At 43.8% G+C, this 19,010-nt stretch overlaps 1 protein-coding gene across 1 annotated transcript in view; it reads right to left on the bottom strand.

Moving 5' to 3' along the window:
- LOC140698888 (uncharacterized) overlaps positions 1 to 19,010 on the bottom strand; it is a 73,386-nt gene that overhangs the window by 26,749 nt on the left and 27,627 nt on the right. The window contains exons 6-10 of the mRNA XM_072970747.1: positions 9,041 to 9,214; positions 8,448 to 8,587; positions 8,138 to 8,285; positions 3,792 to 4,010; positions 2,228 to 2,397 (exon numbers count right to left, since the gene is read on the bottom strand). Of these exons, the coding sequence (XP_072826848.1) occupies positions 8,534 to 8,587; positions 9,041 to 9,214 (228 nt within the window). The 3' untranslated portion in view covers positions 2,228 to 2,397; positions 3,792 to 4,010; positions 8,138 to 8,285; positions 8,448 to 8,533. The remainder of the gene's footprint in view (positions 1 to 2,227; positions 2,398 to 3,791; positions 4,011 to 8,137; positions 8,286 to 8,447; positions 8,588 to 9,040; positions 9,215 to 19,010) is intronic.

The raw sequence follows: 19,010 nt of genomic DNA, 5'->3' as shown, positions 1-19,010 counted from the left end.
TGAAGGGCCCGAGGTCTGGGGGAGCTCCTAATTAGCAGACACACTTGCCAATGAGCAGATGAGGATGGGGGAACCCACGCAAGGCTGTTATCACTTCAACTCATGGGCACTCAGGAGCCACGGGAAAGGCCTGTGTCCAGTGTACAGCCCAGCCATCACAGATCCCAGCCTGCATTTGCCAACCCGGACAGCCTAGACTCCATCTACTTGCGACACTTACTTCTGTTCTGTTCCCCACCCAGAATGTGATGGACTCATTCAGATATTCTGGCCTGTCTCAAGCGAGACAAATTCAGTGAAAAATGAAGTGTCCACATTTGGACCAGAGCATGAAAGGAGAAACAAGGCCTCATGGTCAGCATGATGGTGGTGGCCAAACCCTTCCACCGGGTGAGATGAACCATGGTGAGGGTGAGAATCCAGGGTCCTAGGTCGGCCAAATCATCTTCCTTCACGGTTGTCTGGGGTGTTGGAGACTGACTACCACAAACTAACGACACGGCTGTCAGTGGTGGATGTCAGCTGCAACAGAAACGGATTCAACTCTTTACTGCCAACATGGGTTAAAAGTAAAGGCCGGGGCAGGGAGGTCTGCACGGCTGCTGAGGCAAACCACAGACCCAGCTCTGAATGCCCACTGGCTGAAGCAGAGAGGAAGCTATGGCCCTTTTAGCTGTCCCTGTGTCCAACAGATCCAGGTGAGCCAGCTACTTAGGAGAAGGTCATGTTGTCCTGATACCCAGAAAAACCAGCCTCGTAAAGGGAACAAATAGTGTCATGGATTTTAGACCCAATTCTGCCCCTTTATGAAGGCAAAGTAAAGTAAATGGCACGGGGAAGTTGAATGCAAAAAAAAAAAAAAATTAAAGAACCAAACGGTGACCGCTTCCTCCAACAGCGTCCCCTGCAGCTGTCACCTCCGTGGCGGCCACTTCCTCACCAGTGACCGCCGGCCAGGAAGCGCCGTCATGCACGTCACACAGCGACAGCCAGGAACCGCGTGCCGAGCACGTTTGTGTAAAAGCAGGAATCGAGCAAAATGCTGCAGAGTTTGACCTTACAAGTTTAAATACTCCATGAAAAGAATCCCTGAGCACCCGGCAAAATCAATTCGCATCTTACTTCTTCAAAACAATCAAACAAATTTAATAAGGGCGCATTTGTCACCAAATAAAAGGAGGACCAAACATGTTCCTCAAAAGCAAGGATTTCAACAGGTATCAAACACCAGTGGGTGATGAGCTAACAAAGCAAATATTCCAAAAAATTAGAAATAAAAAATGACTAAGATAATAGATGGATCAAAACAGCTGTTAAGTTGTTGTTTTTAAAGTGATGGAGACTGTACGGAGGGCAATCTGGCTATTTCCAATGCAGGGTGTGCACAGCCCACATTTTCAGAAGCAACAACATGCTCACTGGGCAGTACAAGTGAAAAAGGAGTAAAGAAAAAGGAAAAGAGGAACAAGAGAAAATTAGAATCACACAAGAACAAAAATGATTTTGACTGCATGTACAAGAATTTATGTGAGTGTGTGAGGCCAGGGACACGGGGATGGTGAGGTCCAACCTCACCTCCTGCTCAAGGGAAAGCAGGGGCCTGAGGGGAGCGGCGCTGCCGGGGTCCACAACGTGTTCAGCTCCCCTAACCCAAATTCCACCTACAAGCGTCTAGGCAGCTTTTGAGCTACAAATTGTTGTCGCATTTCAGTCTGGACCGTTTTACTCACTTCCACCAAGAGTAGCAGGAGAGAATGAGGCTCTGCTCCTGCACCAAAGCATTGTTTAAAAAATTAATGACTGTGGAATAGTAACAGAAACAATGGAGTAAAAGTGACTGGAGGAGAATGTGCTTGACCCTAGCTCACTGGCCGCGTTATCTCAATGACGTTCAGATGCTGGCTGAGCCCTTATGGTACCACAATAGACAGACCCACAAGGAGGCAGGTTTAATGCGCTGAACCACTGTGGGCTAAGTACACATCCGGCTACTCGGCCAAGTCCCAAGGGCAGACTTCTAAAGGCAAAAACAAGCTGGCATTCTCTGGTGGGGCTGCAGACTCAGAGAGAAGCATTTGTTGAGCAAAAATGTCACCAGTGCCTCCTATGACAAAAGAAGTGGCACTGGCGTGGGGGCTGGGGCAGGGCTCCAGGCTTCCACTGCTCACTCACCACTCTGTCCAGGGGGAGAAGGTGGTCCCTGCTTAGGTTTCGCTGATGCACCTACCTTGACTAATGTCTGGGGCCTCAGCAGGAGTTGACAGGTGAGGTGAACAGAGCCAGACTCTGTGTAGCACGGTGCTGGGAGCTATGCCCTCAGCAGTGCCCAGGCTCCTAAACATGTCAACTCATCTCCAAGAAGCAGATGGGGAGTGCGGGCATGTAGATCACAGGGCCCTGTGAGGACAAGTACAGATCATGGCCACGACATGCCTCTCCTCTTCCTTAAGCCATAGAGCTATTTCCGGGGAGGAACAGAAAATTCATCCAGAGCCTGCTAGGTGGGCTCTCGCAGGTGGGTCTAGTGTCCCCTGTGCTTCTCACTCACAGGGCTGGTCTAGACATTCTTTTTATTAATTCTCTAGCATCTTCTCCTCCAACTTACCAACAACCAGAAAGTAGGATCTGATCTTAGGTAAGTTCAAGAGTCACAGAGCACCACCTCCAAAGCGGGCCCGGTAGCACATGCCAGGTCTTCTGACCGCCACCTGTGGTACCACCATGAGCCCTCTCCAGACTCAAGGACCGAGGCCGTATGCCGGGGGGACACAGCTTCCCTCACTCACCCCAGCAAAGGGGGACCACGTCTCGGCAAAGGCATCTCACCCTCTTCAGCCCGAGGGACAACACGATAGATATATGGGGAAACAGAGCAGAAGGTGGGGGTTAGGCAGCCCAGAAGAGCTCATCTGTACTTCCGAGGCAAAGTGGGGCCATTGACTTAATCACAGGGACAAAGTGGGAATGAACATTTCCCTGCTCTGTCCCATACACCGTGATACGCCTTTCCCTGCATAAGGAGTTCATTAGGAAGTCCCTGGCGGTGTTTCTGATGTCCTAACTTGGCATGGTGGCTGTCGGGCAGGAAGAGACGGCCTGAGCTGAAAAGGTGCTGGGCCTGGGAGGCAGGTGACAGCGGCTCCAGCCGCAGCTCAAACAGCGCCTCGTTCTGCCTCTCGGGGCTCAGCATCTCATCTATAAGCAAAGGGATGAGACTGTCCCAGGACAGGCTGTCCAACAGAAATGAAATGAGAGCCATGTAAAGAAAGTTTCCCAGTTGCCACGTTTAAAATTTGAAACAAAGAAACAAACCAACAAACAAAAAACAAATACTAGAATGTGATTTTAAGAACAGATCTTACTTAATCTACTGTATGTAAAATACTATTATTTTGACATGTAATCAATATAGGAAGTAAAGAGATAGTTTATGTACTTTTACTAGACAAGCCTCAGCGTCTGATGTGCATTTGACCTACAGCACATCTCAGCTGAGTCCAGCCTCCTCCCCAGTGCTCCTAGCATCAGTGGCTTTGGCTACTTTATTGGACAGCAACTCCAGGGGTCCCACCATGTTCCTGGCTGTAAAGTGGGAGTAAGTGTCCACACTAACCCTAAAAGGATCTCTCTGAAATAAAGGCAGATTCACTTTGAAATGTCTGGAAACCGGCGGGCTGCACCTCCCTCCCCCCTTGGCTACAAGATTGACTTCTTCCTTGCTGATCCCTTTCTGGATGTAGGGAAGCAATCCAGCACAAAGCCAAGGTGGACTGGCCTCCAGGTAAACTTACCTGCTGTCTGTGTCCAGTCCCATGAAGTCCTCCTTCTCAAACGGGATGCAGGGGAGGGGGATCTTGTCCCCAGAATTCTTGGGGCCACCATCCAGCCACTTGGACTTGAGCAAGATGAAGAGTGACTCAGTGAAGTCCTCGATCCTCTTCTCCACCACCCTGCAGTACTCTTAGATTGAAGGCAACGTCGGTGCGCGTCTGCTCGGCTACCTCCCCATGCTGCACAAAGACAAAAAGCTGAGAGTCATTAAGCGATGTGCCATACAGCTCCTCTGCATGTGGAGCTTCTCGAAGGCCTTGGCAGAGAGACATTCGGTAATGGTGACAAGGCCCACGACCTTGGGGTGTTTCTGGAAGACGCTCCACCGATTCTCGGGCACATAGCGGTGCCTGTAGTGGATACAGAGTGTCCACTGGGAGCCACAAGGGCTGATATGGCTAACCGAGGTGAGTAGCTGATAGATGCAAAAGAAATTCTCCTCTGAGATGATCTCTATGGATTGGACCACAACGGGACGAGTCTGGTGGTCCTCAGCACACTGCACGTAGTCAGGGATGCTCATGTTGCAGGCCCTGCCGAGAGGGGAGAGGAGATCGAGGTACATTCTCTGCTGTGTGCTACGGGCCCATCTGGGTTGCGGTGACCTGGTGTGTACCAGCCAGAAGACAAGGGAAGCCAAAGCAAATCCAAGGGTACAGTTTGTCCTCAGAGTCTGCATATGGCTACTGTAGCTCGATCACATTACCCAGCTTTTGGTCTAGGCTTCCTGCCTCTGCAGAGAAAGGTCATTTCTTATTTTCTATTTCCAAGCACCTAGCAAGGCCCTGATGCAAAGTCACTGCTCAAAAATGCTGAATAAAGAAATGAACAAAGGAAATGCTTCCCCAACCCCCTTCAGCAGAATATAAAGAAAAGGACCACAGTAGGATCAAAAGATCTGGATTCCTATTCAATTTATTTGAACTCCTAAGCTTCATAATAATGGATAAGAAAACTTGCCTTGGGGTAGAGGGTACTGTTCATTGGTAGAGCATATGCTTAGCATGTACGAGGTCCTGGGTTCAAACCCCAGTACCTCATTTTAAAAATGAAACAAGTAAATACACCTAATTACCCAGCTGAAAAAGTATTTTTTAATTCAAAAGTCAAAAAACACCTTGCAATTGACACAACATTGTAAACTTGACTATACTTCAATTAAAAAAAAAAGCCTTGCCTTACAAGAATATATCTGGATTACGGATGTTTGAAAATGTAAAATGCATAGGGTACCACCTGCATAAAAGGAGGTGACTGTACACATGTTCTATCCCTCCTTTATGAGTTATACTTCCTTTGGGGGGGTTATAACCTCTCAGAGCTAATTTTCTCAGATTAAAAATATAAACATTACCTGATTCTCAGTACTGCTGAAGAATCAGATAACTCTATGAAAGCATCTGACCCACAGAGTTTACTCAATAAATGTTTGTTGAATGAATGAATAAACAAGCAAAGTGAATGCTGCTCCCTGCCACAAACCATCATAATGGTACTGCCTGGAAATCCCAAGCCCACGTTCACCCGACTCTGCATTAACAATGTGGGTGACCTGGGCAGGCCTGTGTGCTTCTCGAAGCCCCAGTTTAATCGTGAATAGAAATAAGGGCAATAACACAAACCTCAAATTGTTAGTGAGTCAGTAATGAATTGTACCCCAACACTGCAAGATGGAACCATTAAGAAAACTGGGCAAAGGGCCCATAGGCCCTCTCCATATAATCTCTTACTACCACATGGGAATCTACATTACATCTCAAAATTAAAAGTCTAATATTTTAAAGAGGTTATCGAGGTTAGGTGAGCTCACTGTCTCAAATAAGGAACACACAGTACAAATAGGACAATGCCCAGCCCATGAGATACACTCAGTTAACATTCCCACTGAGCCCACTAGTCCCTCCAACTTCAGAGCAAGAGGATGGGTCCTCGTGGCAACAGGCCACAGCACCTGAAGCTAACAAAGCTAATGGTGTCCACTTAAAAGAGCCCCTGTCACCACCCTTGTTCTAATTTTCTATTTGTAATTTTTTTCTTTTCATTAAATTGGAACTCCAAATTGCATAGAATTCTTACCAGATATCATGATGGCAGCCCTTCAAAACCTGACCACAGAGATCATGATGGCAGCCCTTCTTGGTGAAACAATAAAATGAAAAGCCATTTCCACAAGACCTCTGTGTAAATCTACTAGGGAACTTCATCCTGGACTGAGGAAGAGGACTGGGGAGTAGGGGGTAAACTGGGACACGGAGAAATATGGGCCACCTGTCCCACAATGGACTTTAGACTCACCCTCACCCTCCAGGAACGTCTAAATACACACAGACAGAGTGCTATGGACAAGAATTTTTTTTTAAACAAATCCCTGAATCCCTAGCAGATCTTGTTTCTACCGAGACACAAATGTCTTATTTGTATAATGTTTCACAGAAGCCTTAAAATATTATCACCCCAACTTGACACATCAAGAAACTGAGGTAGAGAAGTTTATCACATTCTACAAGATTAGAGAGAGGCCACGTCAGACACCGTATTTAAATCCAAGTCCCTGCTCCGTTGCTCACACTAGAAAGTGTCACATACTGCCTCTTTCCTGCCCTCTCCCTGCAATAAATCTCTGAAGAGTCTTTTCTGTGTCACCTGCAATCAAAATCACATCAATTTTTCACAAAGAGCTATGTCACTCCTTGGAGGACATACCAAAATCTAAAGGGTTGGGTTGAGAGGAGATATTTGCATTTTCTGTTTCTCAAAGGAAACATGGCTTTAAAAGAAACTGAAAAGTATTTATCTAGTCTAAGCGCTCATTGTGCACAGAAAGAAACGGAGGCTCAGAGGAGAAGAGGAAAGGGCGTTATTAACAAATATTGCCTCAGTGCAGCACCAAGCCAGCCCTGGGCACTTCTGGGGGAGGATCTGGAAGGCCCAGGAGAATGAGTGTTAGAAAATAGAAAGAGAAGAAGAATATAAGGCCCCGTCTCTACACCACCATACCATGAATTTCCACCAAATTAACCAGTATGGGTGCAGCCAATATTAAGGTTGTCTAAACAGGTTATTGAAACCTGGAATTCTCAACCATAGTGGAAATTCCAGCATTTACTGTGCTTTTTTCCCAGTTCAATCATCAATTCAGTGGGCATTCTGTACCAGGGACTACACGAGACCTGGAGTTCTCCCAAATAAAGATCTCTATTATCACGTGTGCAAACCACATAAAGGCCACCAGAAGAAAAGCGCCCACAGATAAGATGGAATTACTGAAACTGAAAGCAGCCAAAGAGCATATATTACTAGGAAAAATGGTGCTCCTATAAATGGACTCATGGACATAGAAAGCAAACTGTATTTAGCAGGCAGGAAAGGAGGGATTAACAGATACAAATTAGTAAATATAAAATAAATGACAAGGACCTGCTATATAACACAGGGAACTATATTCAATTTCTTGTAATGAGTTATACTAAAAACAATCTAAAACATATGTATATACATATGCATATGTTTATAACTGAATCTCTGCTGTACACCTGAAACTAACATTGTAAATTGACTACACTTAAATAAAAAATAATTTAAAAAATAAGTAAAAATAAAAGCAACGCCATTAAGAAAAAATAAAAGAACACTCTAATCCCCTTAGCTGTAGGTGGTGGAGAATTCTGGTTGCAAACACCAAGTCCACTGGATCACTCCAGCAATGGCTGTCACTCTTTCTGACCATCAGAGAGTCACTTGTTTCACTGAGGTTTCTTTTCTCTTCTGTGAAAGGCTACAGCTGCAACTAACGATGTATAGAATCTCATCATTCACAAGCCCAACAAGTAGTGAGGACTTCCCATGGGCCAGGCTCTGGACAGAGGAAAATATAGGGTCCGAAATATATTCATGGGTAGAAGAAGTTTGTGCCATAAAGACGTTAATTCTTCCTGTTTTGATAGACAGATTCATTGCAATTCTGATTAGAATTCCTACCAGATTTTTCTTGGAATGTAACAAGTGAATTTATGGTCAAGATTAGCCAAGAAATTTCTTTAGAACCACCACTGGGGAGGGGTGGATAGGTCATTCATTTCCACTGCTCTTTCTGAAGTGATAAAAACGTTCTGGAATAATAATGGTTGCACAACTGTGAATATGCTAAAAGCTGCTGAATTTTACCATTTAAATGGATGGAATTCATGGTGTGTGAACTATATCACAATAACGCTGTTATATGAAAAAATATTTCTTGACAAATATTTTTCTTTTTATACCACTAGTCTGTCCCACAATTTAAGAAAAACAAAAAACCAATACAAACCAAACTGTGCCAGGAGTTCTTTAGGACTGCAATATCCCTGGGTCTCCAAGGCCTCTGGTGATGCTGTTCCTGTTAACACACACTAGCTGGGCTGGGCTAGTTAGGGACTGTAACTGTCTTTTTAAAATCGACGGTCACACGTTTCACCCTTGGAGAGGGAAGGAAGGAGGATATCACAGCTTCATGCCTTCAGCTCATTTTTAACAGAACCAAGCCCTGCTTTCACCACTGTTAATCCCTCTCACTATAAAAACACGTGACATCAACAAGCACCGCCATCATAACACCTGAAAGTGTTCAAGGTACTTACCTGCGGCAGAAACACTGAGGGAGGAGACAGAAGCTTGCTCAGCACTGATGCTCCCTTTTCCCGACTCCACCAGGTGAAGCTGGGCGCTACAGCCAGAGGCTCTCAGCCCGGGGAGCAGCACACACGCCACTGAGCTGGTCCTGAGGGAGGGTGAAAGGGAAAGGAGGGCAGCCCTAGGGGGGAGGGAAAGGGGGGGTGCGGGCTGCAGCCCCGCTCGGAGGCCAGCCCCAGCACCAGCATAAGCCGCCCGCTCCCGTCCAGGTCCGCAGACCACGCCCGCCCGGGAAACAGCCCGCCCATTGGTGGGGACGGGCAGGCGGCCGAGGAGAGGAAGCCCGGGAGGAGAGGACTCGCGGGCGGGAGAGGGGAAGGGGACGCCAGCCGTGGACTGAGGGGATCCCGGCTGCGTGAGAGGTGGCAGGCGCACACCTGGACCTGGACAGCTGTGGCCGGGGCGCCGGGGCAGGTGGTGCTGTCAGAAGGGTCTGGCCAGAGAAATTCAGCTGAACACGGGCTGACTGGCGCCCTTGGGGGCTGTGAAAGGCGGATCACCCTCCCGAAGCCGCCTGAACCCTTTCCCGGGAGCCCCCCACCTTGCACTTCCACAGCCAGAAGCCCCGGCCCCAGGCAGGAACCAAAGGCCTAACGGGCGACAGAGTTGAGAAGCATTTGGGGCCAATCCCCGGCTCGGACATGGAGCTTCGAACCAGCGGACCACCAGGCACCGACAGCGCATGCGCAGGACGGACATGGATCCTCTCTGGATTCTGCGAGAGAAGGTGGGACAGCGAGGGAGGGAGAAGATGGGAGCGGGTGGAGAAGAGGGGAAAAGTGGAGGGATACAGATGGACAGGAAGAGCAGAGAAGGGATGGGTCTGGATAGGGGAGTGTCGTAGCGGAGTTGGAGAGAAAAAGCTTTACCTCTAGGGCACCCTGAGATGGCAGACCTACCTCTGTACCCTTCTGTAACCGTTCAAGTCCCGCAGCTCATGTTTTACCTCCCTGATCCAGCCCTCCATTAGATGCTTCTGCAGAAACACTACGGGGATCACACCCGTTGCCCCCATGCGGAGCTGGGTTTTCTGTTGCTCTGAGAACCAAGCACCCGCAGGTGTTGTCGCTCAGAACTTCCTTGGGAAGAGCACATATTCCCCTTTTACACGCTGGGAAACAGGCAGGAAGGATCACTGCCTTAGCTCCACTGTCCCAGGTGTTGGGCTGGCGGGGAGAGGTGTGGTACAAGATCAGAGCCCCAGACAGAGCAGACTGCCTGAGTGTTGGTGCATAGTCCCCATCCCTCCTGGGTAAACCATACCCCACCCTAGTGGAAACATCAAGGGCTCACAGTGGTTTCCTGGGGGTGGGAGAGCTGTCCTCATGTGAAGGAAAAGTCCAGCTGGGCTAACAAGCTAAGTCACAAATCTAAGTGTGATAAGTGTCGGTTTACTGATCTAAGTTCTGCTGGGCTATCTCGTAAATCTGAAGTTTAGTGTCAGTTTATTGGCCTAACAACCTAACTCGTAATTCCAAGCTCAACAAGTGTCAGTAACGTGATCTATTACAAATTGATAAGCTCCAGTGTACTGATTCCTTGCTTTTTGTTCTTTAAGTCTTATTGGCTAATATCCCCTTAGTTGTATTGAAGTATTTAAAACCTCATGTGCACGTCTTGGAGGTGCTCAGAACTTCGGAGCAGAAGCCCCTCTGAGCCCGCCGGCATAATAATTCTGAGTACTCCAGCACTCCGATTGGTGCTTGTTTCTTGGCTGGCCTGTTTCCATAACACTCAGCTCCAGTGCCCAGCTTTCTAGGTAGATAGGAGTGTTACCAAGTCCAAATTCATTCTCCCCAGTGCAGGACAGGCCAATAAGTTTGGAAACCAGATGTTGGGGCTTGGAATAGCAAGTTTCTGTAGACCTAGTTGGCAAACTAATGTTCTGGAAAACCATCTCCCCAAGTCACAATTCAGGCTCCTTCCCTACGCGCTTGGTTGTTGCAAACTTCTTAGTGTAGGAATTCCTTCTTGTTAGAATCCTTTGTTCTTACAGCTATCTGCGTGGGTCAGATCCCTGTAAATCTCCAACAAAACAAACGTTATTTTCTATTCTGCAATTTGCTATCTTTTAATGAATGAAAAAGTGTTCAATATCCTTAAAGGTCAGAGCTTCAGAATAAGCTCTCCTGTGTATTTCAGGCTCTAGGCAACAATTTTTTACAAGCAAGATGAAGCCTAGGAGACAGAGCATAGGGTTAAATTCAAAGGAACAGATCTAATATGGAGTCAGATTTGTTCTGTTCTATTACCCGGGCAGAAGCCACTTGAGGATTTAAATCTCTTTAAGTTAAAAATAACTAAAATTTTAAAGGAATTTACATGCATAGGTGGGAATGTGCAAAGCATATCTGGAAAAGCACCCAAAAGATAGTAAACAGTGGCATCTCCAGACAGGGCTGAAAGAACAGAGGATGAGGGAAAACTTCTTTCACTTGTGTATTTTTGTGCTCTGTTTGAGTTTTTTTTTAACCATTTCCTTGCATTTCTTTTTCAGTTAAAATAATGTGTAATGGAGCAAAGGAGTAACTAGCTTAGCAAATACAGCAGCCATGGAATCACTAAGTCATCACTTTTGATTTAAGCCAGAAAGCATTTATTGACTCTCTCCAATGTGCTCAGTCCTGTTTTAAGACTTCTTTTATATTATTATTATTATTATAATACTATTATTATTTCTAGTACTATTACTATTACTATTATTACTATTATTTTATGAAATAATAACATGGTATACCTCACCCCTGCCCATGACTGGTGGAAAACCAACTGAGGTTTTCTTGTGTTGTTTTCCAAGGAGTAGAGATGAGTTTATAAACAGAACACATCTTCAGGGCAAAACAGGCAGTGTGCATTACCAGCAGGCCAGACAGCAATGAAGGGTTTTCAATTGAGGCGCAAAGAAGCTGAGAGAGAAAGCCTCCAGGACACTACAAAAAGCGGCCCAAACTGCCATCTCCATGGTACTACTGAAATAGGAAAGAACAAATCTGACTCCACATTTGATCTCTTTCTTTGACTTTAACAAAGCCAAGTTAATATGCTCCGGTCTTTTCATGGGTTATGATGTCACAGAGGAAACGGACAGGTCAACAAGGAACCACTCTGCCGTGATCACGGAGCCGGGGAAAGGGATGGGTTGCAAGATGTATGAAGCAGCCGCAACTGTGCCCGTGCTTCTAGGCAGGTATCCAAAATCGCCTCGACAAGGTGTCAAACATTTGTGCCCACGTCCTCATCAACAGACATGTATTAAAGACAAATGGAAACATATAAAAGGCCAATACCCTTGCTGGGTACACCGTCCAAAGAACAAAGTCTCAGTTTGACAACTGGCCATCTCGGTTCCATGGGATTCATTCTTGGAGAACCTTAAAAACCACTCTTCTGTCCTCAAGAATTGCTGCATATTTGTCCTATCTTTGGCTCAAGGATGCAGCACGTTCAAGTGAACTTTAATGTCTGCACAGATTTGACTGTCTTTCTCCAGGTTCATTTGTCCATTCCAATGAGGCCTGAGCTATGTCCATCCTCCGTAAGATCTATTCCCTCCAGTGACAGTTCATTGAGCCTGCAATTAAAAGCCAAGTGAACAAGACTGTCCTCAGCTAAAAAGTTCACCCACCCTTCACTGTTTTCTTAATCTCCTCTCCTGGCTAATTGCAACAGACTAACACCTCCCTCCACCAAGATTACCAACTATGTCATTTTGTCTCCCCAAAGAGAAAGTAAGGTCCATAATAGAGGAGACAACTACATAGTCACCTCTGAATTCGTAGCATATAGAACTGTTAATAAATAGATCTATGATTATGGCTTCTTTCCTTTAAAACCTTTCTGGTTATTTGAATGAGACCTTGGAAGAGAGGTGTTTGCTGTCCAGTATCTTGATCCACAAGACTCTGGAGGCCTTTTTCAGAATGGCTGTTCACTGATTCATTCAAAACACAACTTATCAATCAAGGAGTATCTGTGCTTTTCTGCCAGGTGTTTGTGGTCACTCTAATGCCAGAACAACTTTAAATTATATCCTTACTTTGGATTTGTTATTTTTCCCCTCTTCCAACAAAATTGACTTTCCTTAATTTCTTGCCTTGAGGAATTTTTTTTTTTCCTATTTCACCCTTTAGTAAACCAAGATCCTCAGGATGGGCTTGGCCCATAATATGATCCCCCATCCAACTCCTAGTGTCAGAGGCCTGGGGCTCACATCCTGCCCTCCTGTCAAGGCAACTGAAAATCAGTTCAGGATCAAACCAGCACCCCAGGGATTCTAAGGCTCGCATATCTCCCAGAAACCCTGCTTTCTCATTTGTGTTGGTTTCTGAGAATTTTCCCTCTCTTTCTTGACAATTAGTTGTGCAGCTTGAAAGATGAGGAAGGAAGGTTTTATTTCTTAATCAGCATTTTAAGGAACTTGTGCAATGAAAGTTTTCACGAGTTTCTAGAACCCTCCATTGCCGAGAAAGAAAACACACTAGACATTTTCTAAATTTAGCTCCCATGTGCATTTTTTCTTTGTTTTTGTTTTCTTAACTGTTAACAGACATTTTTTAATTAAAAAAAAATAAGGCCCCAAAAAGGATAGAACACTGAAGGGGCAATCAAAATTAAAGGGCAAAGACAGAAAAATGATAACTACTCTACAAAGTTAATATAATACATACACTATGTATCAGATCAGCAATTCTCAGTAACAGCTAATTGAAAAATGACCATGAGGTAAAATTTCTCTCCTGTCAGGACATGGCCAACAGAAAATACAATTAAACCAACAAACTAATATCCTAAGTCTGGCGAGGTACAGAAGTCTACAAGCTAAATGTGTCTTCTTCTGGAAAAGAGGAAGACACACCAGCTCTTTTCTGTGGAGCCTGAGCCCACGGGAGGACGGTGAAGTGAGCTCTGTAAGTACATAATTAGCAAACTGAGTGATGAATAAATAGACGTGAGCTTTGATGACAGAGGTGATACTACTATTCGTTTGTCCTGTAAAGTATGACTTCCGTTCAGTGATCAATACTTCGGTGTCCTCAGGAGTTGACATTATTCGAAAATGCACAGCCTGGGCGCAGACCTCCACTTTCAGCTCGTGACACTGCACTTAGATGTCACAAGGGCACCTCCAACTCCACCTGCAAAGAGCTGACTTCACGGTGCTCCTCCAATAGCCGTCCTGCCCAGGGCCTCTGGTCGGGGGCTAAGTTCTCCGTGCCTCTCCCAACTCAGACCCATCACTCACAGATGTGAATGGACCCCTCCTTCAGGGCCCAGATATCCTCAGACACCGAGTCCCACCACCCACACCTGACCTACCAGATACTCACTGGCACTCACTCAGCACTGACTCTGTGCTGGGACCATGCTGCACACTGCAAACGTTATCTCACTGGATCTCCACAACAGTCCTGGGAATTGGGTACATCGCTGCTTCAATTGATTAGATAAATTGTTTCACTTCCTTGAGTGCGTCATTCAAACTGACACGGCTACTGAGCCACAAGCCTGGGCCTGAAAACCACTTGAAAATTGAACACTGCTACACCTCGCAGCCACCCTACTCTGACTCATCACATCACCTCCTGCCAAGCCTTCTAAATGTTTCCAAGCATTCTACAAGACAAAAGTGAACTACGAGAGCACCCCACTCTCCAACATAAAATCTGTCAATGATGGTCCGCTGCCCTTAGGAGAAAGCCCCACCGGGCCTGAGCACAGCCCAACGGCCCAGCATCCGCGTTCCCTGCGCGGCCGCGCCGCCTCACCCAGTACGCAGCTCTACACGTGCCTTCTCTAGGACAGGGATGCAGACTCCGCACAACCCAGGGCTTGTCTCACTTGAACAATGATCACCTTCTTCAGTGTTCATCTTCTTCTTTGCTGACCCTCAGAAAAATGTTTTCTCATTATGAATAAATATCTTTTTCCTTATAACTTCCCATCATTGATAATGAGCTCCCCTGAAAGAGAGAAGACCTAATTGTCAGTCTCCTTATCTGTAAAGTGAGATTAACAAGGAAATATATGAGGTTTTATGAGAAATAATATTCATGTGAGGCTGAGGGACAATTCCATCATACAATAAGCACTCAATATGTGCTTAATTAATATTAATAAGAATATATTGCATTCCAGCAACCTTCAATCAATTTTTAATGACTTTGTCCAACAGACTACTGACAAACTGTTGGACGAACCACTTTGAGCAGATCAGCACAAGCGTACTGGGATAGGTAAGTGTTGACTCCAGTTGCAGCTGCAGCCACCCAGCACTACGGGGTGGGGGCAGTTTGCTCAAGCTCTTACATGTTGCTTGAGCATTTAGTTGTCGTTATTGATTAAAGACAGGTGGGGGTTCTTTAGTCAAAGCACCTGAAACATAAATCTTCAAAGATTGATGCAAATTAGGTTTCAAGAACAACACTCTCACTAGAAATTATTTGAAAATCATAGTCTTAGCTACTCCGCACATCAAAAGGGCATGTTCTTAATGTATCTGACTAAATACACCGGAAGGGTTGTTTAAAAGAAATTACGATGAAGCCATCCTGAATAAGCTCCAGTATCATCTGCACAAAGCCCCACCCAAGGGTCTCATTTCACATTTCCACATAGGTGTTCAGGTAGCTTAACTTGGGTCTTGGTTTCTTATAACACGGGGCGGGGAATAGTTGTGGATAGATTTAAGTAGCAAATATATAACTAGGGTAATTGCTGTTAAGGAATTCTAGAAATAAGAAGATTGATATATAGTCCCACCCATAAGAAACTCAGCATGTCCAATTACAGCAGCATTAAAAATAAAATGAGGGATACATTTAACGAAAGTTTACAAGATTTGTACATTGAACTTTTTGAAGTATCACCAAAATAAATTTTAAAAGATCTACATATATGGAAGACATCCCATTTCCATGGAATGATAGACAGTATTATTAAAAATATTAAGACTCCTCAAAATGATCTACATATACAGTGGAATCCCTATCAAAATTCCAGCTGACTTCTTTGCAAAAATTGAAAAACTGATCCCAAAATTAATATGGACGTGCAAGGGGCCCAGGATAGGCAAAACAACCTTGCAAAAGAAGAGTAAAGTTGGAGGACTCACTTTAAAAGGTACTAAAATGCTATAGTAATAAGTCAGTATGATGCTGGCATAAGTTTGGATAAATAAATCTATGAGACACAATAAAAACCCACGGGGAAAAACTTACATTTACAGACAGTTTTCCACTACGGGGCCAAAAACACCCCATTGAATGAATAGTCTATTCAACAAATTGTGCAGGGACAGCTGGGTATCTGCAGGCAAAAGAATCAATCTGGAATCTGAACACCCATATTTTATATAACAAATAAAAATTAAAACAAAGATCACAGACAGAAATGTAAAAATTAAACGTATAAACATTCTAAAAGAAGACACAGTATAAATCTTTGTGGTCCTAGGATAGGCTTTGGTTTCCTGGATACAATACCAAGAGCACAAGTGATAGAAGAAAAAAGCAGATAAACTGGACTTCATCAAAATTAAAACCCTTTTCTTACAAAAGACATCATCAAGAAAGTCAAATGACAGGGGAAATGGGTATCTCAAGTCAGAGAGTGCGTGCTTAGCAAGAAAAATAAAATAAATCATTACATCTAACTACCTCCCCTGTAAAGAAATTGTTTTAATGTTTAAAAAAAATAAAGTGAAAGACAATGTGCAGAATAGAAGAACAATTTTGCAAAACATTTATCTAATAAGAGAGTAGCATCCAGGATATATAACGAATTCTTACAACTGAACAATACAATAAAACAGACCCAATTTTTAAATTTACCACAAATTTAGATACATATACAAATGGCCAATAAGCATATGAAAAGATGCTCAACATCACTAGACAAATCAAAATCAAAATGAGATCTCATTTTACACCCACTAGGATGGTTATTACCAAATCATGGACAATAACAAATGTCATTCAGGAGGCAGAGAAACCTCATATGCGGCCAGGGGAAAGGGACAATTGTGCAACTTCTTTGGAGAAGTCTGGTATTTCCTCAAAAGCTTAGAGTTATATGGCTCAGCAATTCCACTCCTATATGTAGAGTCATCCCTCAATACCCTTGGGGGGTTGGTTTCAGGAACCCCACACCCTGGATACCATAATCCAAGGATGTTCGAGTCCCTTTACAATCAGCCATCTGGATCCATGTAGTGGAAACTACAGATATGGAGGGCCAACTGTACAGCCAACAGAATGAAAACATATTCTCATAAAAATTTCACATCAATATTCATAGCAGTATCATTCAGAGTAGCCAAAAGTTACTAACAATATCCATCCATCAATGAACGGATAAACACATTTACCAAGAATAGGCCCACAAACTTTTGGTCATTGAAACTTTGACAAAGGAGGTGAGAACATACAATGGAGTAAAGACAGCCTCTTCAGCAAATGGTGCAGGGAAAACTGCACAGCTGCATGTAAATCAATGAAGTTAGACTACTCCCTCACAGCATACACAAAAATGAACTCAAAATGTGTTAAAGAATTAAACATGTAGACAAGACACTATAAACCTCTTAGAAGCAACCATAGGCAAAACATGTGACATACATCTCAGCAATGTTTTCCTAGAGCAGTCTACTCAAGCAATAGAAAAACAACCAAAAATATACAAGAGGGCTCTAATTAAACTTACAAACATTTGCACAGCTATGGAAACAGTAAGCAAAACAAAAAGACAACCAACCTATGGAATGGGAGAAAATATTTGCAATAAATGAAACTGCTAGGGGCTTAATTCCCAGAATATGTAAACAGCTTTTACACTTAATAAGAAAGAAAAACAAACAATTCAATTCAAAAATTGGCAGAAGTCCTAAAGAAACATTTCTCCAATGAAGACGCACAAATGGCCAGTAGGCACATGAAAAAATGTTCAATATCATTATCAGAGAAATGCAAATCAAAACTGCAATCAAATATCACCTCTCACCAGTCAGAATAGCCATCATTCAGAAGTTCACAGACAATAAATACTGGAGAGGCTGCGGAGAATTGGGAACCCTCCTACACTGTGGTGGGAATGCAGTTTGGTGGAGCCATTGTGGAAAAATTATAGAGGTTCATCAAAGACAAAACCTTGACCTCCCAGATGACCCAGCAATCCCACTCCTGGGCATATATCCAGAAGGAACCCTAATTAAAAAAGACACCTACACCCCAATGTTCACAGCAGCACTATTTACAATAGCAAGACATGGAAACAACCGAAATGTCCACTGACAGATGGCTGGATAAAGAGGTTGTAGCATATTTGTCCAATAGACTACTATTCAGCCATAAAATAATAATAAAATAATGCCATTTGCAGCAACATCAATGGACCTGGAGAATGTCATTCTAAGTGAAGTAAGCCAGAAAGAGAAAGGAAAATACCACATGAGATTGCTGACATGTGGAATCAAAAAAAAAAAAAAAAAGAAAGAAACAAAAAGATAAATTTCTCTACAGAACAGAAACAGACAGAGTCACAGGAACCAAACTGTGGTTACCAGAGGGGGGAGGGTGTGGGAAGGAATAAATTGGGAGTTCAAGATTTGCAGTTACTGAGTATGTAAAGAATAAACAGCAAGTTTATACTGTATAGCACAGGAGAATATATTTAATATCTTATAGTAACTTATGTTTAAAAACAGTATGAAAATGAATGCCGGTATGTTCCTTTTTAACTGAAGTCTTGTGCTGTAGACAAGAAACTGACACAACATTATAAACTGACAAGACTTCAATGAAAATATTTTTAAATAGACTAAAACCAAAAAAAATGGAAAAGGATATTATCAAACAAAAAGAATAAAGTACTGATTCAGGCTACAATATGGATGAACCTTGAAATTTTATGCTAAAATAAGCCAGACACAGAAAGCCAAATAGTGCCCTATAAGGTGAACTGTATCTAAGCGTTTATTGTACTACTCCTGTAAATTTTCCAGAGGTTTGAAATCTATCAATATCAAAATAAAATGTATTATGCATTAAAAACTTAAAACGCTTCCTCACAGGAGGGCTTTGATTATTAAATGCAGAAACGCATATAAAGCTCTTGGAAAAACAATTTGCACGTCCACACACAGTCACTGCTGTCACTGCCACTCAGAGGGTGGTGCCAGCGCTGATGAGAGCTGCCTCCACTCGCTCCCCTGCAGAAAGGAGTGAAGGCCTGAGCTCTGCCATGCAGGGTGAGCGTGAACCTGAGTCATACACAGCCACGTTCCAGACTCTGCGTTACCCAACTTTCTTATACAAACTGCAACATGTAATGTAAACACGCTAGAGGGATGTATCTTACAACACAGGGAATACAGACAATGTTTTACAGTAACTATAAATGGAGCATCTATTGTACACCTGAAACTAATATCATATTTTAAATCAGCTATATCTCTATAAAAAATTTAAAAATATTTTTAAAATGTTATCACTTTAATATTCAAATCGGTTTTTAAG

The sequence above is a fragment of the Vicugna pacos genome, chromosome 10, assembly GCF_048564905.1.
Source record: "Vicugna pacos chromosome 10, VicPac4, whole genome shotgun sequence".
NCBI classification, from domain to species: Eukaryota; Metazoa; Chordata; class Mammalia; order Artiodactyla; family Camelidae; genus Vicugna; species Vicugna pacos.
Note: the sequence above shows the minus strand (reverse complement) of the source record. Positions and strands in the feature narration are given on the sequence as shown.